At 37.3% G+C, this 24,778-nt stretch overlaps 1 protein-coding gene across 5 annotated transcripts in view; it reads left to right on the plus strand.

Moving 5' to 3' along the window:
- ASAP2 (ArfGAP with SH3 domain, ankyrin repeat and PH domain 2) overlaps positions 1-24,551 on the plus strand; it is an 87,676-nt gene extending 63,125 nt beyond the window's left edge. For 2 of the 5 annotated variants that reach the window (XM_048071300.2, XM_066994911.1), the window contains 14 exons: positions 1,016-1,149; positions 1,890-1,984; positions 3,699-3,888; positions 4,331-4,416; positions 4,608-4,723; positions 5,191-5,258; positions 5,992-6,105; positions 9,237-9,492; positions 11,983-12,144; positions 13,050-13,218; positions 14,927-14,994; positions 16,929-17,041; positions 20,891-21,013; positions 21,895-24,551. In XM_048071300.2, the coding sequence (XP_047927257.1) occupies positions 1,016-1,149; positions 1,890-1,984; positions 3,699-3,888; positions 4,331-4,416; positions 4,608-4,723; positions 5,191-5,258; positions 5,992-6,105; positions 9,237-9,492; positions 11,983-12,144; positions 13,050-13,218; positions 14,927-14,994; positions 16,929-17,041; positions 20,891-21,013; positions 21,895-21,969 (1,769 nt within the window). In that variant the 3' untranslated portion in view covers positions 21,970-24,551. The remainder of the gene's footprint in view (positions 1-1,015; positions 1,150-1,889; positions 1,985-3,698; positions 3,889-4,330; positions 4,417-4,607; positions 4,724-5,190; positions 5,259-5,991; positions 6,106-9,236; positions 9,493-11,982; positions 12,145-13,049; positions 13,219-14,926; positions 14,995-16,928; positions 17,042-20,890; positions 21,014-21,894) is intronic. The other 3 variants (XM_066994909.1, XM_066994910.1, XM_048071303.2) reach the window with 3 other exon arrangements.
- The last annotated feature ends 227 nt before the right edge of the window (positions 24,552-24,778 follow it).

Genomic DNA, 24,778 nt, shown 5'->3' on the forward strand with positions numbered 1-24,778 from the left:
TGTTAACAATTCAATTACGCTGCTTTGGTAAGATTGATTTTTTTTTTATGTGCATATTGTCAGGGGGGAGAAAAGGTATTGAAAAGCTTATTTTTCTCCTATGTATTTTGCTAATTGTAACTTTTGCTGATATAAATCAATTGAACTTACTTTATTAGCCCGCATGTTACCAAGTTTACATAATACTTGGACAAGTAAGGCAGTAAGATACTCAAGGCATTTTCCTAATGCACCATATTTTTTAAAAACTTTTTATATTTGACTTTGAGAGTGAGCCAGGAGATGGTCTAAGACTGCACTTACTGGAAAAGAATACATCTGCTGACTGTGTTTTGGAGCATTGGTTTTGGTTTTGTTGATCAATTCATTTCTACTTTAATCCTCTTCAAATTATTTTTAAATTCCTGCAGTTCCCTGTGTAATTTTATGTTACAGAGGCACTGCAGGAGCTAGGCGTTTTGATTTGGTGCCGTAGCTGAAAATGTAGTTGAGTAGAGAACAGTAAGCAGTAGTTGAGTGAGAACTCATTGTAGTGTGGTGCTGTAGGTATGCTTCATAATTACTGCTGCTTCACATAGTCTAAAGTCTGTATTTGAAATACAAAAAAGAAAACTCTAGATGACATTATTTTAGTTTGTATTGCACCTATTACCCCAATTGATAATGTGACACCTTAGTATCAGTGTTTGTAAAAAAAATACAGTTCTTGAAAGTGTGGAGAAAGACAAACTAGACTATTTGAGCAGTTCCCTTTGGGGTAGATGTCCTTTACACACACACGTGAGCGTGTGCACAAATTTAAAAATCACATTTTTGCTTCTTTCACTATAAAAAAATAAATCCTGATTTGTGTTTCCCAGCAGAGACAAAGTAAGGCATAAAGGCATAAATAATGAAATCTGAAATTTTACGTACAAGAATGTAATTTTTATGGAATTTAATTTATATATTGCATTTCCTAGATTGAAGCCATTACATGAGTTAATTCTAATTCTGTGGGTACTTTTTGTTTCAGATCCTACCTGGCTTTCAACAAATTTGGGAATTCTAACTTGCATTGAATGCTCAGGAATCCATAGAGAACTTGGTGTTCACTATTCCAGAATGCAATCACTTACATTAGATGTGCTGGGAACATCTGAACTTTTGGTAATGAAATACCTTTTATTGACTTAAAAATAGTACTATAAAATACTTCCAACACAACTATATTTTTGTCGCTTTATATATAGTTCCAGTCTTGAAAGTTGCCTCTTGGTAAGCCTAATTTAAGGAAGTGTAATTCCTCAAGATTATGGGAGCCTCCCAGAACATAGTGACTTGCTGTAAACTTTGCCTGATCTTAGAATTCAAATTAATAAGGCTTAATATTTTTTGTTTCCAAGGTTTTTGGTGGCGGTTGTTTTTTTGTTTTGTTTATTTTTACCCTTGGCTGTCAAACAGCTGTATTCTTTTAAAAATGCCTCTTAGATTAAAAATTGAAGGAGTCCACAAATACCCCATGAAAATTGTCTCCCAAAAATGCTATATAATTAATCCTCAAAGGATGAAAATGTATGTGGCTTCGCTACACAAAGAAGTTACCACGTATCAGCTGCTCTGTCACAGTTAATATGTGTGTTCTAACACAGCACTAAGTATCTTATGTTTATTATGGAGGCTGTTGTCTTGATTCTTCAGTTACTTGTTTGTGTGTTGAATCCCAGCTGAAAACTGTTGTCCAAAAAGGTTTGTTCATGATTACTGGTATAATAGCAGAACTAAGAATCAGAAACCAAAAGTCCCAACCCCTATTTTCCCTTGTCCTCCCCCTAGTATGTGTGTGACAAATAACCAAACATATTTGTTAAGTGAGTTGTGGATGGTTTGTTTTGTTTTGTTTTTGACAGCTTGCAAAGAATATTGGGAATGCTGGGTTTAATGAGATTATGGAATTCTGTCTGCCGGTTGATGAGATGATAAAACCTAATCCAAGCAGTGATATGTAAGTAAAATCCACTACTTCTGAAAAAGGCAGGCATTAGATTTGACATTGCTAATGGCTTGTCCCATCGTTGTTTGCACCAGCATGCCATGGAAAATTTGTAATACCTTAAGTAGAACCTTACAGCCAAGGAGTAAATTTTTTATTTTTCTGATGCTTTGCATGTCTCTTTTATTGAACTTTATATGATCAGACCTTCAGTAATAGTTGGGATTATGTTACCAGCTCTCTTGATCATGAATTGTGGGACACAGAAGAAATTAAAGATGACTTGTTGAGAATTTTGAAGATACACAAGGGCACAAAGATAGAGATTAAAACCAACTCTATTTGTTTTGTGCTTTTTAAACACAAAATAGAAATTAGAATGAAGTATACGCTTTCCCTGAAAGGTACTGAACAACTACTGTGTAGAGACCCTTCGTAGGACTTCAGTCCATAACTACATAGAGTAACAAAAGAACATTTAACTGAATTCCTCAAAAACACTGAACTGTGATGGCAGAGACACAGCAAGGACAGCTGCTGACTTGGCTGCATCCTACGCTGTCATAAGAGAGGTGGTAAATAATGCAGAAACAAACCCAGAAGAAATGGCTTTGGATGCAGGTGATTTTATGTTATCCAGACTTGCACCATTCTGACAGAGCTGATATTAAATGCTACAGTTTAAATAATTTTGATTGCTTCTATCAATAATAATACAGACTATATTAATACTTAAAAGTACCAATGTTTTTACCGAATGCTAAATTAATAGATTAAAATACTTTTTAAAAATGAGGTATTTTTTTAGAAGTCTTTTATTCTGAAAAATCTGTATATCAAATTTGTGGTTTTTTTTTTTTCATTAAGTAGGAGCGTGAAAACAGACACTTTTTAAAACCATGCAAGAGTATCATCCTCTGTTTTAGGAAAAAGAGCTATCCATTGATTCAATCTATTATTCTTCAGATTATTTTTTTCTTTTTGCCCACTATTATAATATCTAGATGATAAATTTTGGCTTTGTCAAATGCCTTCTGTGCAATGTTGTGTACATCCCAAGAGCTGGTAAGCAGTTATGCTTGTGAGATGCATGCCAGATCCTGTCGTAGAGTGATGGGAAAAGGAGTAGCTGCTTGTTAGTTGTGCATTAACAGCAAAAGTGGTAAGTCATGTACTGATTCAAGTGTACTAAGTGAAAGGTTTCACCTCAACTTAGAGGTGAAACTAAAAACTCCACTACATTCTCCCTAACTGTTATAGCTGTGGTGAATAGTTGCTTTACAGAATGTAGCCGCTGCTGTGAATACAGATCCAAAGCCTGGATAGCCTGCACAGAGGTATAAGACAGATTTTCTTATCCCATGCCTTCTATCCCTTTTCAGCACTTGCAGGAGTACAAGTCAGGTAAACAACCTGTAAACTGCTGTTAGCAAACCAGGATCATGAAGCTTTGATGTATTTTCTGTGTGTAAAACTGAGTATTCTTGATCTCAGTATTACACCAGAGTTCAGAGGGGAAAACTTATGGTGTGTGTCCATATTGTAGTTACATTTCATATGGGAAATACAAGACTCGATGTCTTACATGCATATTTAAAAAGAAAAATGACAATGAATGAGAACTACAATCTTTCTCAGATTTTATTTCAAATGACTTGCATGTATTTATGGAAATTCTAACCATCTTCTGCTAAAAATTATAAAAGTAAATTATATTCAATTTCAGGAATGCAAGAAAAGATTATATTACTGCCAAGTATATTGAGAGAAAATATGCAAGGAAAAAGCACGCTGACAATGCAGCTAAATTGCATGCTCTTTGTGAAGCTGTCAAATCAAGAGACATTTTTGGGTTAGTCCAAGTATATGCTGACGGTGTGGATCTCACAGAAAAAATTCCACTGGCCAACGGGCATGTAAGTGTGGTAAATTTTATTAGGAAAAAAACATTATTAAAAAGTTCAATATGCTTTCATAATAAAAAAATAATTTTGTTTTCTTATTTGAGGCTAAGGTTTGAAATGCTGTTCTGAACATTTGTTTCTTTAATGCTGTAATTTAATCGTAGCAAAAGAAGATACTAAAGATTTTAATCTAACATTGTTTCATGATACTATAATATTTAAAATGTTTTTAAACATTAATTTTTTCAATAATGTATTTGCTTTTTCAAACTCATTTGGTTTATTCAAGGGAACAAATGGGAAGGAACAAAGGTTTTGCAAGGAATATTTTAACGGCAACATGTTGGAATATTTTGAAATTAAATATTTTAATTGATCTAATTTATGCCTTATTAAAATTTCTGCTTCTCTGTAAATCAGAAAAAAAAATTGTTTATTTTATTTTTATTCTTAGGAGCAAGATGAAACAGCACTTCACCTTGCTGTTAGATCAGTTGATCGGACATCCCTCCATATAGTTGACTTTTTAGTGCAGAACAGGTAAGTGTATTGAAAACTATTAAATTGTTACTGATGCTGCTTTTCCATCAAGTAGTATCTAAAAAGAATTCTAGTATTTGCAAATCTAATATTATTCTTTGAAAATCGTGTAATGAGAGAGGTTTACTAATATAGAGTAGGAACGAACCTTATTTTAATCAATTTTCCTCTTCTTTCCTGTACTCCAATAGTGGCAATCTAGACAAGCAGACATGTAAAGGTAGTACAGCCCTGCACTACTGCTGTCTGACGGACAATGTTGAGTGCCTCAAATTGCTGCTGAGAGGGAAAGCTTCTATTGAAATAGGTAAAAGGGTAATGTTCAATTTCATATTTGTAACTGCTGCAGGTAGGGAAAAAGTGAGTGCATTTTCTCCTCAGTTACTTAACATAATTCTATGAATAATATCATAATTTAAAAAAAAATCAATATTCATTGTTCATTTCAAATTTAAAGTTGACTTATACATAAATTTGTTTAAAAGCAAGTGTAACATTAAGTATGTACCAAGGTTTTCAACTGATGTCTTGTTGCCTAATTATATACAGCCCTTTCATGGCTATCATTCCATATATGTGGCATGTAGAGTTGCTACTGATCCTCGTGTTCAGAGGGATGCTATTAGTTTGATCTCCATGTGGAGGAAACAGATTAATTTTAGAGTGTGTTGGTGTAGTAGTTCGCTATGTATCTGCAAGTATATCTCTGTCTTTAGTAATGGACAGATTAATGATGACTCCTATTATCCTAACTTTCTTTTCTTGATGTAATAGCTAATGAATCAGGAGAGACGCCACTTGATATAGCTAAACGCTTAAAACATACTCACTGTGAAGAGCTGGTAAGTGTTGCATTTTTCCATATGTTTGTGCATTTATAAGCAGAATCACGTCTGAATATTTAAGGGTTTACAGTTGAATATTCAAAAAATCTATTCCAGACAGAATAGGCTTCTGCTTAAAAAAAACAATCAAGTTACGTGCTTTTATAAAGAAAATTATATTTTTTCTTAAATGCTTTGGAAATGCTTAACTTCTCGGTGCCAGAGCATGATTCTGTTTGAGACGTTGGCCTCAAATCCACAGAAGTTTTCTCTGACATCCTGTTGAAATCAAATCACCATACTTTTTATTGATGAAGGCCACAGAAACAAAGTTCATCGCTACTTTTAGTAAACAAGAAAAATGGATTGATGGAGTTAAGATTCCTTGATAAGCGAGTCTGTATCAAAAAACCTGTGATTGCAGTTGATTTCTTTAACCTGCAGTTTCTAAACTGAAGCAAATAGGATGTGGTGTTTCTTGTCAAAAAATGGAGAATGGGCCTGCAATGGGTAATGAAAAGGCTAGTTGCTTTTGATTTAGTTCTGTCGTGTTTGGGCGGAGCTTCATTCTTTGAACTCACCCCACTGCAGTAGCTTTCCAAATTACTGGAGTTTGTTCTTAAAATAAAGGTTATGTTTGTACTTAGAAACCAAGGTTCCTTCTATGTGTATTTTTTGTTTTAAAGTATCTTGTTTTAAAAATAAGTAATGCACATTCCAGTAGTGTCAACAGTCATCTTTTGTTCCTCAGCTTACTCAAGCACTGTCTGGAAGATTTAATTCTCATGTGCATGTAGAATATGAATGGCGATTACTCCACGAAGATCTTGATGAAAGTGATGATGATATGGATGAAAAGCTACAGGTTTGTATCAGAACGTTATTAATATTCTGTGCATATATCTATGTAAATACAGTGTTCATAACAATCTCAACAACACTACTTCTTAATGTAGGTATTAAGACATAGCAAAATGACATTCAATAATAAAATTCAGTAGCCCAAATTTTAGCTTCTGTTTATCTTCATTTTCCTGTTTAATATAAAGTGAATAAAAAAATATGATCATGTGGTCATGATCAGATTGCAATTAGCTAGATGTGATATTTTTTCTTAACGGACTCAATATATGCATAGTATAGTAGTTATTGTTTCAACCCATCAGGAGTATTTAGGCCTTCTGGTCATCAAGCAGGAGTACAATGAGCTAGGAAAATTGCCATTACAAAGATAGGTACTGTTTTACATTATCTCCTCATTTTTGTGAGAAAGCTCCAGTCGCTGTCTCTAATTTTGGAACAAATCATGCATTGACTTGTCTTCAGCGGTGCTAAACTTTTGGATTAAATTAGGCGTGTTCATTAACAGTAGGCTAGGGTCTTAATTCTGAATCTTCCTCTAAAAATATTTTTGTTCTCCATTTTTGTACCTTAATGGAGGTTTTGCACCTCTGGTGTTGGTGTGGTGCTACTGGGTCACGGGATGCCACAGAATGGCTGAGGTTGGAAGGGACCTCTGGAGGTCATCTGGTCCAACCGCCCTGCTTAAGCAGGGTCACCTAGAAGCAGTTGCCCAGGACTATATCCATTTGGCTTTTGAATATCTCCAAAGATGGTCATATTACAAATAGTCATATGACAAAGTATTCCGGTAGCATAGGAACTTTGTTCCATTTTAAAAAAATACAAATTTTCCGATTTTAGGCACCAACTTTAAAAAAGTGTTTAAGCACCTAAACGTACAGACTGGGAACAACAAGCTACCAAGTTTTGATACCTGAACAACACTGAAAAATGAACATGTTTTTTTTATCCCTTCCGTGATACCCTGTCTGCATGGGGTTCTTCTCCCATGTCTTGTGTCCTTAAATCCAAGAGAGCTGTTACCTTGACTTTCACTGGACTTAGCAACGAAGAGTAAAAAACATGTCATGACCCATCCCTTTCAAAGCATAATTGCTACCTTCTGAGAATTTTCTTAAGATTTCTTCTGAGAATTTTGGTATCTGTGCAAGGATCTGTAGTCTGTGAGCTGTTAAATCCAGTTCTGGTTGAGTTTTTGTAGTTTATCCCTCCATTTATCTATTCCTACTTATTGTATCACCATCCAGATTATAACAGCAATAATGATGACCTTTTTGATAAAGCAACTTGAAACCTTCTGGTATGTCGTGTTTTTGCTGTTGTTGTTTTTTCAGCTCTAAAACCTTTTAAGTACTTTACAACTAGATGTTTATCAAATCAATGCCTTTATGGAACACTGGGCCCTCTGAATTTTTATTTTTGATTTTTGATTCGTTTTTTCTTCACTTCCTTTATTGTTGCCAGTTGCCTTCTGCGGTTGTGTTCTTTTTTTGGTCCATCCCTTGAGTTCCACCGCGTATAAGAAGTTATTTGCTACTCAGCAGTGAGGCTAAAGTAATGAAACTGCTACTTCACTGCCCGCTATTAATAAGCTTATACTACAGGGACTTTTGAAAGGAGATTAAGGACTATTAATCACAGGCTAGTGTCTGTGACTACATTGAATGCACTGGTGAATACTGCTGGTGCTTAGGATCACATCAGAGTTCTGTTTACAGGCATCAGTATATTAGGCTTGTCTCTTTCTGGTAAAACAGTTTAAAAGATTTTGTTGTCTTTGTCAGAAAGGGTAGCTTCTGAATTTATAGCTTCTGAAACTGCACAAAAGTAAGCCTAACCTGAAAAAAGGCTAAAACAATACAACTGGTTTCTGCTGCTGTTCCCAGCTGCCTGGTCCTAGCTCATCTTTGGCCTCCATTCTGGCACACATTTGACCCTGTATCAAGCTGTTTCAGTTTGGTAAACCAGTGAAAAGCTAAGTCAACAAAACAAAACAAAAATTTCTGATGGTTTAGAAAGCAGAAGCGAGCGTGGGCTGAAATGAATACCAGAACCAGGACAGTGGAGAGGTCAGGGAAGGGGGAGGGTGAGCCAGTGAGGAGCGAGTCTGCTAAATCAAAGTAAAGGTGGGGATTGATGTGGCTGGCTGTCACGTACATCATTCTGGTAAGTCTTTGAGCTGTTACGCTGTGCTGGAACATGTCTAAAGGCCCTAAATGATCTATCCAGAGTGGGCACTAGATATATTTAGAGGAAAATTGATTGCTTATTCATGATACTGTTGGTGTAAATCTATTCTGCCCAAATGCTTTTACTCTAAATGGTCATTTTAATTTCATACAGACAGTACATCAGCTATGTGTTTATCTAACGCTATTTCTAAAGACATATTTATGCTCTCTGAACTATGGAATGTTGCAACCCACTCCTGCACTAGCCATATGAACTTATAACTCTAGCTATTTTAATTATCATTCGATAACAATAATCATCATGCTTGCTGTTGAAACAGGAAAAATAATGCTAAGTGTGCATAGCAAACAGATGACTTGCTGCAAATCTCAAAGACAACTAATTAGAGCTCATTTGATAATGTGCAGGGGTTGAGCAATGTTCCATCCCAGCTGCCAATTAAAGTAATCTCGCTAACTGATCCTGTGATACTAGTGAGCTAAAAAGAGTTCATGAGAAGTTTAGGCTCCTAATATGTTGTAGGTTGAGCTACAGGTAGGGTACTTAGATGCAGTTCTGTTCTGTTTTTGAGATGATCGTAATCTATTTTGGGCTGAACACTACTGGATGAGGCTTAGGTTTTTCAGTTGTTTCTGTGTTTTTGAAAATATTACCTGGTATTTTTATGCAGGAAAACTTTCCTTGATCTGGTTTGAATATTTATATTACCTATATTATCTATAGCAGCGTAGCCCTATGTATATATAGGATACAGTATTATCTTAGGCACACTTCTGTCTTGAAGAGGGTGGAATGTAGATTCTAGATTATGTATTAGCAGCAATAAAAATGCATTTTAGAAGCCATCTTTACTGTCTAGAACCTAAGAACTTTCCATTAATAAATAAAGTGAGCACAAATAACGTGGTATCAGTGAGCACTTTTGTTATTGTGTTTAAGCAACCCAGTCCTAATCGGAGAGAGGACAGGCCTGTCAGCTTCTATCAGCTGGGATCAAACCAACTTCAACCTAATGTAGCATCGTTGGCAAGAGATGCGGCGAACATTGCTAAGGATAAGCAAAGAGGATTTATGCCAAGTATATTACAGAATGAAACGTATGGAGCAATACTCAGTGGCAGTCCACCTCCCATTCAGCCTGCAGTACCTGTTACAAGTAGCGCACCTCCTCTACCTCCAAGGAATATTGGCAAAGGTATTAACACTGGAAAATATCACTGTATGAATGGGATCGTAACAATTTTTTCATTATGTTTTTAAGCTTTCTTTTAGCATTATATTGCACAGGTAAGTATTGTAATAGTTTATCAATGACTTCATCTTGCATACTTGGAGTTAATCTACCCAACCAATTCTGGGTTTGATTTTCAGTGTACCTGCAAGAAAGTACACAACAATGTGTGGGAAAACAATGCACGGGTAACCTCAATAAAGTCAAACAATTTACTGGAAGGAGGGCTGCAGTGGATTTAGTTCAGCAAGTACTTTTTGATTGTATTTCATCTTTTCACACTTCAGTTACTTCAAGATGTCATTGTCAGAGTGAAAATTTAAATATGTAAAATTTCCACAGCATTTGGCTGCTGTAGAAAAACATTTTAATACCTGGGAAAATGGAGAGTGTATGCAGAATGTGAGAGATTTTAACATCGCAAAATCTTTTCTTAATAGAAATGTGCTTCAGGGTTGATGAAATAAAAGGGAACAAAGTATGTGGTTCACGATGTGAAGAACTGGATAAATTACAGAACTGTTAGCTGACTGAAAATGTAACTGCAGGTGATTAGCTGAACAATGAAAAATGTACTGGTCTCATCCCAGTTCAGAAAGATTGTGTGCTTGCAAAATTTACCACTAAAGCTGAGACTGTGAACCTCATTCTTATGTTCATATATAATCTGTTTGGATTGTGTTGGAGAAGTGTAGAGAAATTTATACAGGTTATCTTTATGCAGTACACATTCAGTGTGTACTGAATCTCTCATGTATGCTAAATTTATGTAATGTTAAATTCCAGAAAAATGACTGTGTAAACACATGATTTTCTATCCTGCTTTGATTGAAACTCCACATCAGGAGATACGAGTGGGTAATGTTCTAGGCGTATATGAGGAGTGTCTGCCTTTGGAAGCACTACACAGAGGTTAAAATACCTCCATACAACAACGACTATGTCTGAGATTGCAAACTGAACATTTGTGTAATATGAAAAGTCAGTTGTTGGTCCCACAGGAATGGCTGCAGCACGGAAGTCGGATAAAAATCTGTTGTCTTGAGGGCAGAAAGGCTGGAAGCAGTAGAACAGCATGGTGTTGCACTACTTCGAAAGGGTGGTGTGAGACTGGGAGAAGTTTAGCAGCATATAAAACTAAGTTCCTTAACCAAGGTGGGATTCCTTTCATCTAACATTTTTGCATGAAGTCTAAACTTAATGTCATTTTACCTGACAAAAAGGAATGCTTCCCCCACCAAACAGGAAAATTCGCCTAGTTTCTTGGGTTTTTTTTTTGTCTGTGAAGGAGTTTGTACTATCTGTTTAACTGTTAGATACTATCCCTAAATTAGTAATACAGTTGGATAAAAAAGACTCTCTTAAAAAGAGAGTTAAAAAGACTCTTTTACCCTTTGATGTTATTTTACCCACGGCAAACCACACTATTTCACCCACTGTTTGCCCTTGATTAAATGACACTAGAAATAGTGTCATTTTAAATTTACTCCCAACCCCAGACTTTTTGGCACCAGTATAGTGCAACTCCCACTAAGAAGCATGCTGCCTGGCTCAGAGAGATTATTAACTCATATTCTTTACTCTAGCAATGTATTAGCCTATTATTTTATATTTTCAGTTAAAAGCTATGATAGCGTCACTGATCTCAGGTTCTTGTTGATTGCTGTTGTTGTTGGTATGCTTATGATGTAGTATTGTTACTCCTTTATCCTCTTAGCCTTAAGCTGTTCTCCAAGTCTTTTGAGCCTTGTACGCTTCTCCCTGCAACCTGATATTTATTCATACCTTACTCTGTTTCATCTTTTCTTAATATGATGCTCATGCTCTGAGTAGGGAAACGCGACGCGACAAGTGCAAAATATTGACCTCACGGTGAAAATCTATAGTGTGTTTTATGAAATGGAGATGCAGCTCTTTAGCCTAAGAATGGAATCATTTAGGAAGCCCTGAGGAAGCAATACTTCGTAACTGATACTAGTTTCATGACTAGTTGTCAGAGCTTCTTGTTTGGGTGAAATTCAGTTTTTATTTGGAATCGACATAAAACTGCTGTTTCACTTTGAGTCAGCAATGTCTGCTAATACTCAAGGTGAGGTCCTTTCCTTGGACTACCTGAGATAATTACAGCTATCAGTCAGGGATTAAAGAGGGTAGCAAGATGTGCCTTCTCTACTTGTTAAGAAATCTCTGCTTTTCAAGTGTTGACATATTTTAAAGTAATGACTGGAGACAAACGTTAAGGTAAAGAGTTAGTAAGACTCAACCAGAAACTTCCATGTAATTTTTTACAGCAGACTCTGATTTCTGCTCTGGCATTCCTGCAAGATGGCAGTGGTTATGATTTTGTGAATGTAGTGTATAGCTGAACCATTTTTAAAAGCACGGGTGTGAATATTAACGCTTTGTGCTTAGGGTAAGTAATAATAATAATGTAGTATTTTCCTCTCTTTTTAGTCCAGCCTTCAGTTCTTGGCAGTGGTATTCAGACAATTTCTTCATCTAATACAATGTGGAAGACAAATTCTTTAGGAGTGGAAAGTATAAGCAGGCAGAGATCTTCATCTGATCCACCAGCTATTCATCCCCCTGTGCCGCCATTGCGTGTAACATCTACAAGTATGTTTCCACTTTCCCCTGTTTTCCCTTCTGCTGTATCTAATCATAGTTGGCTTATTTTTCCATTTTCACAACTCATATTTCCTCTTTTGGTGACTGTAGCTTCGGCCTATCGTTCCCATCCAGTAACTTCGTATGAACTGTCTTCTCTGAAATCCCAGTGAATGGTGCAGTGCAGGGTCAATGGGAAGTAGTAGCTATTACTAGAGCTAAAGAGCTTTCCACTTTTATATGTAGTTTTAATGATGCATATCTCACTAGTGAGCTGTAAAAATAAGTGTTACATGTAGGCCTGGGGCTATGTCTCCACATTGTGCATAATTCTTGAAGATCATAGGAGTGTAAAAAAGATGTTTTAATGCATTGCCAGCTGCTGTTGTGTTGGTTTCAAGAATTCAATAGAAATTTAATTAATTACTAAATATAATGTGAAGTTTCTTTTGACTAGATGCTAATCGTAACAGGATTTTTAAAAAGGAATTTTCTCTAAACAAAATTTCTCAGGCACTTGCTCAAATACTTTTCCATAAAACACCAACTGAAGGCCTTGATTGAGCCAACAACATCAGTTTAAATATAGTCATATTCTTGAAAATGTTAGGTCAGAATAACTTTGGTAACACTTGAGAATTTTCTTTGCTTGTACTTTAATGCTTTGATGAATTGAAGTATTTGTGAGCTCTCTGATCTTGACTAGGCGAAACAAAATACGAACCTCTTTCTGAAGAGGTCTTCCTTCCAATGGAAGGATTACTTCATGTTTTAAGTTGTTGATTACAAGTAGTAAAGCATTTTTCTTTGATGAAGATAAATCCTGTAACAGGAAGACGTGTGGATGAGAACCCAAGAGACAAAATGGTAAATAGAAGTCTAATTCCTTTTCATTGTCTAACTTTTTTCTATAGATGTGCTTTCTCCAGCGCCACCGCCTCCAGTGGCAAAGACAGCCAGCATTATGGAAGCTTTGAACCAGCAATCTAAACAGCAACCAGCTCCTCCACAAACTAAGCCAACCCCACCACCACTGCCCCCACAACCTCCTAGTAGAATCTCTCAAAGAAAGCCTATTTCTGGGTAACTGATGCCATTTGAGTACTTAATGCATATATTTCATAATGATTAACTTTTCAATTTTATGGTATATAACATGCAAGTCATCTGTAAAGCATGCAGTCTTTGCCAATGGTGTGTTCTAACGTATATGACTGAAGAGAAGACAGATACTGAGGGAGCAGATGACAAGGATTCCCGTGGTAAAAACAGGACAGCGTAGCAATTTAATATTGTATGACTTGCACAGTATCTATGGAATGCTTAGCCCTGATGGAAATAAGAAGCCCCCCAAAATAATCCATTTCTGTTTATCTTCTAATAACAATAGATAAGGGTATATTATGTCTGATTGTGCCATTTGTTGTTCACATGCTTATCCTCTGTTCAGTTCCATTCAATATTTTCATTCATGGAGGGAGCTGAGACTTGGAATAGAGAACATGATCTTTCAATTTGCAAGAAAAAGATGTTAGGAGTGACAAATGTACTGGTGAATTGGATTATACCTAAGCTAGCCTTGAAAAAACATAGTAGTAGTCTGGAAAGAAGAGGGGTGTCATTTAGTAAGCAACACTTAGTACTGAAGAACAGCCAACTACAAAAATGGAGTACGGAGAACAGCTAAGTATGGTTAAGCAAAAGTCTTCAAGAGAAGAATCTGCAAAGACATGGTGAATCATGAATAAAAGTAAATAAGAAGACTCATGCTGTTGTGGAAGAGGCAAAGAGAAGGAGTATTGTTTGATTATAACCTGCAAAATTTAGGAGTTATTTATTCCAATTGGCTCAACATCAGTAATGTCTCAGCTGGACTGCTGTATTCAGTTTTGGTTATTGAATTAAAATAAAGATACAAAGTAGTAAGGCCAAAACCAGGGAAGAACAATAAGGTAATTAGAAGTCTAGAAAATATGGCCTGTGATAAAAGTTTGGAAGAAGTAAGAGTCTCTCATCCTTAAAAAAAAAAAAAAAAAATAGGAATTGGAGCACAGATGCAGGTCTTTAAACATATAAAGTACTGCATCACGCCGTTCCTTTTTACATCTCGTGGTGGCTCTAAAAAGAAAACTTCTAAGTTGTAACAAGAATAATGTAGACACTATGTAAAGCTTTCCCAAAGTAAGCATAGTGAGATATGTTAGTAAATTGTCTTGGAAAATTTTGGATTCTTAGACACTGAATGTTTGGTAGAGTATCGCCTAAGCAAGTCTAGATGGTTAGCAAGTATGCATACGTGTATATGTGAGATAATACATATGGCTGATGCTTTGTGAGTGAAAGAAGCAAACAACCATTGAGTTTCCTTTCTAGCCTGTTGATTGCATATACCAAACGAAGTAAAAGGGAGAAGCAACTTCCTGAAGTTTGCTATAATGTACACGATTATAGTTCGCTATAATGTACATGATACATATTTTTAACAAAGCACACCAAAGAATTTTTAAAAAATAATGTTAAGAACTTCAGAACTTAGGAAAAGAAAATCAGCTTTATAAAAACTGCAGAAATTGAATGTATGTAATTCTTCTGCCTTACGTGTTTAGATTAGGTGCAGTTTACCATTGGCCTAACAGGGAAGCAAACTAATATTTTAAAACAAAATACCAGACACTGGAATATACTGAAGATGTTACAAGAATTTTATAATCTGGAAAATAGTCTGAATTCTTGTGGTTGGAGTTCTTGTTTGTTTCTTAAATGGAAAATTTTCTAATTTCTTTTTGAACAGGACTGAGAAGTCATCTGGCTTAGCAAACAAAGGGCAGTCTAGAGGACTTGGGTCTCTACAACAAAGTGGTAATGATGCTTTAGAGATTCATTTTACTGTAATTAAGCTATTGTTATTACAACTTCAAGGAGAGTGTTTTTAGTTTACCTTGTACATTTAAACACAATCGGTACCAGCATTTTTGTTTCTTTTCTTGATTGCGTAGGCCCTTAAGCTTAAAGCTTTTCTGCATGAGGACAATTAATGTCAGCAGTGGAACCATGTAGCGAGAATAACAAAATGATTGAGGTTGGAAAGGACCTCTAGAGGTCATCTGGTCTAGATCCCTGCTCACAGGGGATTGCCCAGGACCATGTCTGAATGGGTTTGCAAGGTCTTCCAGGGAAGGAGACTCTACAACCTCTCTGAGCAGTCTGTGCTAGTGCTTCATCACCCCCACAGCCGCCTTCTTTCTAGGCTAAACAATCCCTGCTCTTTCAGCCTTTCCTCCTATGATAGATGCTCCAATACCTTAATCATTTTTGTGGCCTTTTGTTTCACTCCTTCCAGTAAGTCCACATTTCTTCTGTACTGGGGAGCCCAGAACTGGACAAAGCAACCCACGTGTGGCCTCACCAGTGCTGAGTAGAGGGGAGGGATCAACTCCCTCAACCTGCTGGTGATACTTTGCGTAATGCAACCCAAGATACCATTAGCTGTCTTTGTAGCAAGGGCATGCTGCTGGCTCATGTGCAGCCAAGCCCTCCAGGTCCTTTTCTGCAGAGCTGCTTTCCAGCTGGGTGGCCCCCAGCACAGCCTGGTACCTGGGGTTTTTTCTTCCCCAGGTGCAGGACTTTGCACTTCCCCTCGTTAAATTTCCTGAGGTTCCTGTAAGTTCTTTTCTTCAGCCTGCTGAGGTCCCTTTGGATGACAGCACAACCTTTTGGCATTTCGGCTATTCCTCCCAGTTTTGCATCATCTGCATGCTTGCTGAGAGTACACTCTGACCCATCAACCAGATTTTCATCTTGGTCTCTGGACCTGGGGTTCCTGAAGGCCAGTCTTGCTAATAAAGACTGAGGCAAAGAAGGTGTTCGGTACCTCAGCCTTTTCTATGTCCTTCATAACCAGGTCACACATCTCGTAGCAGTGGGTCCACGGTTTCCTTAGCCTTCCTTTTGTCACACATGTGCTTAGGGAAACCTTTCTCCTTGTCTGATATCCCTGGCCAGATTCAATTCCAACTGGACTTTAGCTTTCCTGATGTCATCTCAACTCACCTACACCCCCCCCACACACACACACACTCAAAGGATGCAGTAGGAAAGCTTTAGTTAGTTCACTCTCATTTAATTGTGTCATAAACGAGGCAACGGGCAAGGCCAAAATACATTTTTACATAGAAAAAATGTGATTGTAGTTTTAAAATGCAAACTTCGTACATCACATCTAATTAATGAAATTGCAAATTGATACTGCTTTTGTAGTGGTTTCAGTGGAAGTTCTTCTACCCAATCTGTTCTTCCACTGTATATGTTATGTTCATTGGTTCGTATTGTGATTCTTTATGTCCCTTCAACATATCCACAGAGTGGAAATTTGCAATCATTACCAGAATATGTCAGAAGTCTCCTGTGAATGGTACAGCATCTCAATAAAGATGGGATTTATTAGGAAGGAAAGGTTCTAAAAGTTTTCAGTCTGTAGAGAGTGGGTGAGGAGATGGAAAATTTGGTTCTGGTGTCATCTGTTTTGTAGGCCTTTTTCTCTTTTAGCATAACTGTGATATTAAAGGTTTTAGGTAATCCTTTTTGGGGAAAAAATGTCTTCTTTGGTAAGGAAAAGGGTAGAAATATCAGTGTGAATAAAAAAGAAAGCCATTAAAGATGAAATACTCATGGTATATATAATCCTTTGTATTCTCTAATTAAGAATAATGAATTTGGTTTCGATTTGTATCATTGCTCTTGCTTTTTTCTCTTTTTAAAGCATGCCTAGGATTTAATCATTTTACTTACTTTAGCAGCAGGAGAATCTTCTTCTGTATGTGAGATCCCAGTAACACAAACTGGTTCTACAGTAAATACTTTGGCACAGATCCAGCCACCAGCACCAATGCCAAGGAAATCACAAATAGTAAGTAGACAAACTAGGTTTAGATTTTATTAAAGCTTCCACACACTGTCAAACACACAGCTGATATAATAGTCTGTTCTGTTAGAAATAAAGCGTGTGAACCATGCAAAATACAAAACCTCTATCCTCTTAAATGTGTGACTTGTAGTATTTATGAAAATGTTGCTTCTCTTCCATTTCTCATGCAATGATACGTGATTTTAAATGAAAAAAGAACACCAGCAAAAAACAAGGAGAAACCAAAGACAAAGCTTGGATTCATTGCTTGTGTCTGAATTTGTAGAATTTATGGTTTGATTTATTGGAGGTAGGTAAGCTTGATAAGAGAATAGTAGGTCACTTGTAAGCCGCATGCAACTCAATTCTTAAACTTGAGTGAAGTAAGTAATAAGGGAGGTTTTTTGCTCATCTTTACAATGGAAGTAGATACACTTGTTTACATAGGTGGACCAAATGGCTTCAGAAAAGACTAGTAGGAGCCAAGCTCAAAACAAAAGAAATTGGAACTTTGTGGAATTGCTTCACTTTACAACTCTTTGTTATGCGTTTGGCGGGTGACAGGAGGGAAATTCATTGGAGGTTACTAAACACACAGAAATCACACCTGATGTGAGGCATCCCAACCAGAATCATAGAGTCATTAAGATCACCTCCAAGATCATCTGGTCCAACCATAAGGTTGTTGAAGGGGGAAAGGGAAGGCTGTAAGTGCTGGATTGGAAATATTGTGTATTCTTCTTCTCTTCCATCCTCCCCTAACCGTACAGTGACTGTTAAAAAAGAGATACTGGACTTAGACGGACTCTTGATCTGATTGTGTGGTCTTTTTTATTCTTATTTAGGTCCATGAATGGTAACACACATAGTAGTGTCAATATTTATATTCTTGTACTGGTGTAGGTGAAGGGACATATTTCTGGATGTCAGTTTTGCTGTTCCATTATGTGTAGTTCAGTTGACTCTTTGGCCCTTACTCCAATTTTACATTGTTTACTTGTGTGGCAGACATAAAACATTTATATGCTTGGTCATGACAGTATTTCTCTGCAGCGAGCAAATCACAATACAGAGAGCTCGTGCTCTTGACATGCTGTACGTGACTAGATCTGGGCTGTTTTATGCTTTAAGGTCTTTATAGTTTAGTAGGTAAATAATAAACTGAGAGGTAGGAGCTGTACTGTTCCTGGCTCTTTGATTATGTTATTAGTGGGCTGCAATAAAACATCTTACCTTCTTTGGTCCTCTGTCTCTCTTCATTCATTTTTATTTAACCATGTCTACTGAAATAGTAACTCTCCAGGACAGGACTTCTATGTGTGCATAGCCTTGCACATTTGTTTTGAGTTTCTAGAACCCCTACTAGCTTTTGTCATCTGATAATGCTGAAAAAAACACAGAGACATGTGGAGTTCATCTTGCATTAGTTGGGATTATAAAATCTTCAGTTTTCTTGCCACTCCCCCTCTTGTTTAACCAAGTTACTGTCTGTCTTGCATCAAAATAACTTTCATGGTTTAGGCTGCAGTAAAATTTAATGGTCTGGTTAGTGAAAAATGGCATAGCTATCCCTTTAGCTTAGATGCAGTAAGGGAATGCCATATTTACTCCGTAAAGCTGTTGAACTCTGATCACAATTTCCATTGTGTGCTCTGGGATTCAGTGCTGGCTACATCCATTGAATACATTATCAGTTCTGAAATAGCTCTCTACCTGGCTCTCTGTATAAGTTAAGGTTGTAGTAGTTCTCTATCTTTTTCTTGTTTTGTTTTACAGAGCATATTACTTATGTGTGAATGGGTCGTCCTGGCTGTTTTTTAGGAACAGTATGTCTCCACTCTCAGGTTAATATTAGCTGCACGACATATGAAGAACAAATCCAACTCTCGAAATATCTCTAGGGCAGAATTTTGTGACGGAGAAAATCAGCTGGATAATTTTCTTCTGTCATAAGACAGAGAAGTAAGAGAAACCTGGCTCAGGGGGGTGTGTGCTAGTTAAGGTGCTTTAGCTAAATCAATCTAGCTAAAGCATCTTAGCTGAGATTTAGTCAAGGGCCCCTCGGCTAAAGAGCTTTAGCTAGATCAGTCTAGCTAAAGCACTTTGGCTAAATCACTCCCTTTAGCCTTATACTTCACCCTTTTTTGCGAAGTCTGCCAGAGAATCTGGAAGCCAAACCAGATTTAGGAAATGATTGCAGAAGTGATTCTTGAGTAGAGAAAAAAGAGGCCTCGTTACAATGCACGTGCAGCCAGTGAGTTACCTGCTATGCAGTGCGTTTGCCCAGTAGCCCATTTTTCAGGAGGAAAGTTCCTGATGCTTCTTTTTTTTTCCTCAGTGTATGCTTGAGATTTTTGAAACCATATTGTGGACATGCGGAAACCTTCCCTGTTAGTCTCCTGGGTATGGGGATGTGTTTTAATTTCCATGACTTCTAAAGAACAAGAAATACCTGTGATTACATCCCTTTGAAGTCAGTAATTATGTCACTGTTGTGCTGATGTGAAGCTCTTTCCTCTTGACCTAAAAGTTGGTTGTGGTTTGAACCTTAACTTGACTGAGATGAGGCAGAGCCCCTGTGACACTGTGCAAGGCTGTCAGCTCCCTGGGGTGTGCCCACAAATAGAGCCTGAGGGCATTCCTGGTCTGGGCAGGTCAGGTTTTCTAATACTGAAATGCAAATGGATGCTTGTAAGGAGAGTACCTCCCTACTTCCCCATCCCCTTTTTTCTGCATGGTGCTCAGCTCTGACAAAGTGGCACCTTAAGAGGCTTTGTCCACAGCAGAACATTTGGCTGGTCAAAAGAAGCAGACTCCTGGATGGTGTCTCTTCTCCTCTCACAAGCTTCCAGCTCCATGGCTGGCCTGAGTAGAGATGGGGACCAGTCCCCGGGGAAGTCCAGGACGGTGGTGAGACCTGCTTCTCAGTACCCCACCTGGAGCCTCTTTCCCAAACACCCACTGCAGTAACAGCCATCTGTTGACCTAACTGGCACTTGCAGCTCTGCTCTGGCATCTGAAGGTAAAAAGGAAAGGTTTTTGCTGGCTGAGGCTGGGGAAACTGGAGGAAAGGGTAGGTTGACACAGAAAGATTATGCTCTGCCTCCAGGTCCTGTGCTCCTTGCATGGAAAGACGATGCAGGTAGCATTAGTGTTAATCTGCAACAGGGATTGAGAAGGCTGAAAACAAACGCAGCAGGTAGCAGAGAGTGGAAACAGGCCAGGTTGCACGTGGAGAAGCATGAGGTTAGGGTGGTGGATGCAAAACAATTGCAGCATCATTTCAAACAGAACACAACTAGGATTGGAGTCCCACTCAGTAGTGAAATACTGCAACTCCCTACCAAACAGCAGTGTGACCTTTGCTGTTGGAACACCTCTTCTGTGGCTGGCAGTCCTCAAAGCACTACAAAGAGCTTGAGGACATTCTGGGGAGTTTGTAGACTGTTGAGAAGGGTTTAGTAAATTAAGAAGGGACATACTGACAGGTGCCTCAGGCCTCTTTCTGACAACACTGGTGTTACACTCACCGTGTAGCACTTGATCACCCCATCCGCTGAATAAAATCATACCTGCCTGAGTGGTATAGAGCTCTGAAAGCAGGCTTAAGTGAGCAAAAATGGAAGCTCACAAAGGGAAATCTGATCCACGCTGGTGACATAGTGGTTCTGAAAGGCTTTGGATGCTGCCAAATTCAGCCTGAATCCTGAGCACCCAGTATAAATGATCTAGCTGAACTCTAACCCATGAAAAATAATTGGTAGCATCTCTGCTGCTTGCTTTAGATCACCTTCAAGTCTATTTTGATTCTTCCCTGCTTATTATTTACACTTACTTATTTTTATATTTCAGTCAAAAACTAAACCCAAAAGAGTAAAAGCGATTTACAACTGTGTAGCAGATAACCCAGACGAGCTAACTTTTTCAGAGGGTGATATCATTGTAGTTGATGGTGAAGAAGATCAGGAGTGGTGGGTGAGTATTTCGTATTTTCTATCAACATACTTCGAAAGAAATGAAATCTAGAGGTTGATGCTGACTTCAGAAGATCCCTGTTGGGTTTCCAAATAACAGGAGAAGTTTCATCTCATGGAAACTTGATTCCAAATGTTTCTTTTGTTTAAACTTCAGGCTTCAGATAAACTTTTAGCTTTTCTCAGGAAAAGTTTTTACATTCAGGAAAAATCAACACCTGATTAGTAGGGTTCACAATACACAGGGGACGTGATCTGTGTGACTTAAGGAAACTCTTGGGTGGGTGTCAGCAGTTTGAGAATCTGCTACTATTTCATCTTCCTTGAAGATGCTGTGTCGTGGTCCTCTGGAGACAGCTTTGTATTGTCCTCATTCTTTAGCTGACTGACACTGAGAAATGGTCTATTCTGTGTGCTGGGAAACCATCTCAACTATGTATACCCCAGAACTGCAACAGCTAAAGAAGTCTTGGAAAGTTGTTATGCATGAAAACACTCGTTTAATTGTTAGCTAGCGAAGAGGAGAATTTCATATTGCATCTAAATTGGCAATAATGTTGTATAAACACAAATAGATTAATGTAAGACCCAAAACGCTTGAGATCTGTTGAAGCTTGATCTATTCTTTCACCTTTCACTGACTGTTAAGAGAGGGAAGCAGAAGCAACTTAAAAGGTGCATGATATGGACAGGCTGCAAGGCATTCCAGAATGAAATGAAATGATGCAGCAGTAGTGCTGCATTAAGAGGTGTTACTTTTAAAGAATGGAGTAAGACAATAAAAAAAAAAAAGTCTATAGTTGAGTAACAAAGGTCACTGGTATTCATTCTGGTTGTAATTCCTTTTTGAGATTAACTTGAAAACCGTCTGAACTCTTGCAGATCGGTCATATTGATGGAGACCCCAGTCGGAAAGGAGCTTTCCCTGTCTCATTTGTGCACTTTATTGTTGACTAAATTGCTACTGATAAGTGGAGACATTTCTCATTTCCAGCGGTCACAGAAATAAGTTCTGCTCTATTTCATTTCATCTACCTATCTGCAGACACCTTGCCAGAGCACTGCCCAAGTCCTAGGTACTGTAGCTTACTTTTTTATTACCATTGTTCTGATTTTGGGACTTTTAGAACTTTTTTCTATGTGAAAACTTCTCATGAGCAGTTTACAAAAACAATCAGAAAAAAAACCTCTTCCTGTATTTTTTTAAGGTGAACTGAAAAGCTTTAACAATCAAAATCCATGTGTGTGTGTCAACATCACAACATTATGAATTTTCTTTTCAAACCATTCGCTGTAATTTCACTTTCTGTTTTGTAACATGACAATACCACAGTTCAGTGTTGCTTCCCCAGTCAAAAGAAATTGTGTGCATCTGTAACAGGGCAGTGAATTTATCCAATTCTCAATACCGTTATAAGGATTCAGAACCAAAACGTGCAAGCTGCTGCATAGTTCTCAGTTGGACTCATTCAGCATCTTGCCATACTGGCTGTCATCCAGGATGTCAACTATTGCAGAAGAAACAATTTTAACTAGGTGTCTTTGGCCAGGTAAAAGTGAAAAAGTATTTCAGTTTACCACAGGAGAAACTTCTTTCTTTCAGAATGGATGTAGATATTTGCTTCAAGTTATCTGAAATCTGTGTTAGTCGTTGAACTTTCTAGTTCTGATTTTGTGAGCTTGAGACTGTTTCATTTTTCTAGGCTGCACGTGTGTGGAACCTGTTTTTTGAATGTTCTTTATGTATGTTACATCCATTTTGGTCATTTAATGTGACTACTGCTGGTTATCTAAACGATGGCAATATTACCGAGTTACTACATTAACTCAAGGATATGAAAACTGCACTTCCTGAAATGTACTTAATCATGATGATGGATTGCAGAGCATTTCTTACACTTGTATTATTATAGTGTTTAGACTTTTTTTTTTTATTCTTGAAATTTCTTAATCATCCACCAATGTGTTCGCACAGAGAACACATTTGGTGGAAGACTTAGGTAACTGTCCTTGGTCAATAAGGTCTCTGACACCTCACAAGTACACTACGTTACGTTCTGTTGTATAAAAATTTGTGTGCCACTACCTTGCAAACAATGACGGTTTGCTAACTCACTCTGTATTTATATAGTATACCCACATATATGGTAGCTACACTGTTGTTGAATTTGTTTTACTAATTTGTGAACAAAGGCTGGGCTATTGGTAACTCCCAAGTGGTTGATGGAAAACACCAATACACATCGGACGTCATTTTGATGTTGGCATATTGAGAGATTGTACCAGTTTTTGCTTATGCTACAGGGAAACATCTGATGGAATAAGATAAGAGAAATCTACGTCTAGGTCAAATTGGCTTTGATCACGTTTTGTGAATATTCCATCTCTAGATTTATCGAGAGAACTTTGAATCTCTGACAAGTGGTGTTTAAATTGGCCGCTTCATATTTAACAGGATGGAAAATAGGCCACTGCATAGTCTTATTTGGAGAAAAATCACGTTGTGTTAATGCTGGAAGAGCAACACTGATCTTCCCGTGTATCACCTTTCCTGAATGGTACAGTTGGTTGATAGCCTCTCAAACGTGTGGGTACAGCCAGGTATATACTGACCTTTCATTTTCTAGATGCTGTTGCTGCAGTATAAATGGGGAACAAACTGGAATGTTTCAAGATATTTTTGTTGCAAGTTGAAGCAAATTAGTCTGTATTTTCAAAGTTCCCAGTAAGATGATAGAGTAATAGTTTAGCACTACAGTTTTATTCACTTACTGATACGTTCAGTTTGCAACACTATTTTGTATGTTTCTATCCCTGATAGAGTCTAGAGAGTAAATGGGCATATTATTTTGCACAGATCTCCTAATGTACAGTATTTTTAACACAGAATCTTATAGTGTATGTAACAACTCGTGAAGTTAAACAATGATGCGAATTTTCCTTAGGCTCTGCTAGAAGAGGAACACACTTTAAAATGTCACAATCCTGTTCACAAGTCACTTAGAAAACTTTTAGACTTCAGTGTGATAGCACTACCAGTGCAGACTGTTAAAATGTTGAGGACCAATAAGGAGCAGCTAAGCAAAATTTATCCCGAGATTTTCAACGTTTCTCAAAGTTTGCTTGTCCTCTGGCAGAGGAAAAAGAAATTCTAGAGCCTGTAGATATCTATTTATAATATAAAATTAAGAATTTTAAGTCCAAACCTTTGGCGTATTTCATACAACTTTTCAAATCTGATCAAAATAATGATTCAAAAAGCTGTTAATAGACAGACTATTAGGTTGCTGTGTTAACTGTTTAAAAAGGAGCAAATGACATTTAAAAATGCAGCTTAGAATGCTATGAGATGTATAATATTCAATTCAGTTGTTTTTATTTTGTTTAGTTGCAGAGCAACTGTATATATTGTATAACCGAAAATCAACTCTTATTTTCAATGTCCTGGATGCAGTGATTTATAATTAGAGCATGATTAATAAATTTTACTCTTGTTAACCAGTCAAATGTCTGGAAAAATAAAACTACTTTTAAAATCACGTGGGCTACTTCTCTTATGTAACTCTCCCTTGTTTTTCACTATGTAAAATGAGAAATACAAGTAGTAAGGGGCAAAAAAAGTACATCTCACTGGGGATTCCCAGTGAAATGTAAAAACTATGGAGGCAGCACACCTTACATTAAATTAGGTATGTAAAACACTAAATGACTACTTATTACTACTTTTCTCTTGCTGTTTTGTTTTAAGATCTATGTCAAGCAGAAC

Source organism: Anser cygnoides, chromosome 3 (genome assembly GCF_040182565.1).
Source record: "Anser cygnoides isolate HZ-2024a breed goose chromosome 3, Taihu_goose_T2T_genome, whole genome shotgun sequence".
In the NCBI taxonomy this organism is placed as follows: domain Eukaryota; kingdom Metazoa; phylum Chordata; class Aves; order Anseriformes; family Anatidae; genus Anser; species Anser cygnoides.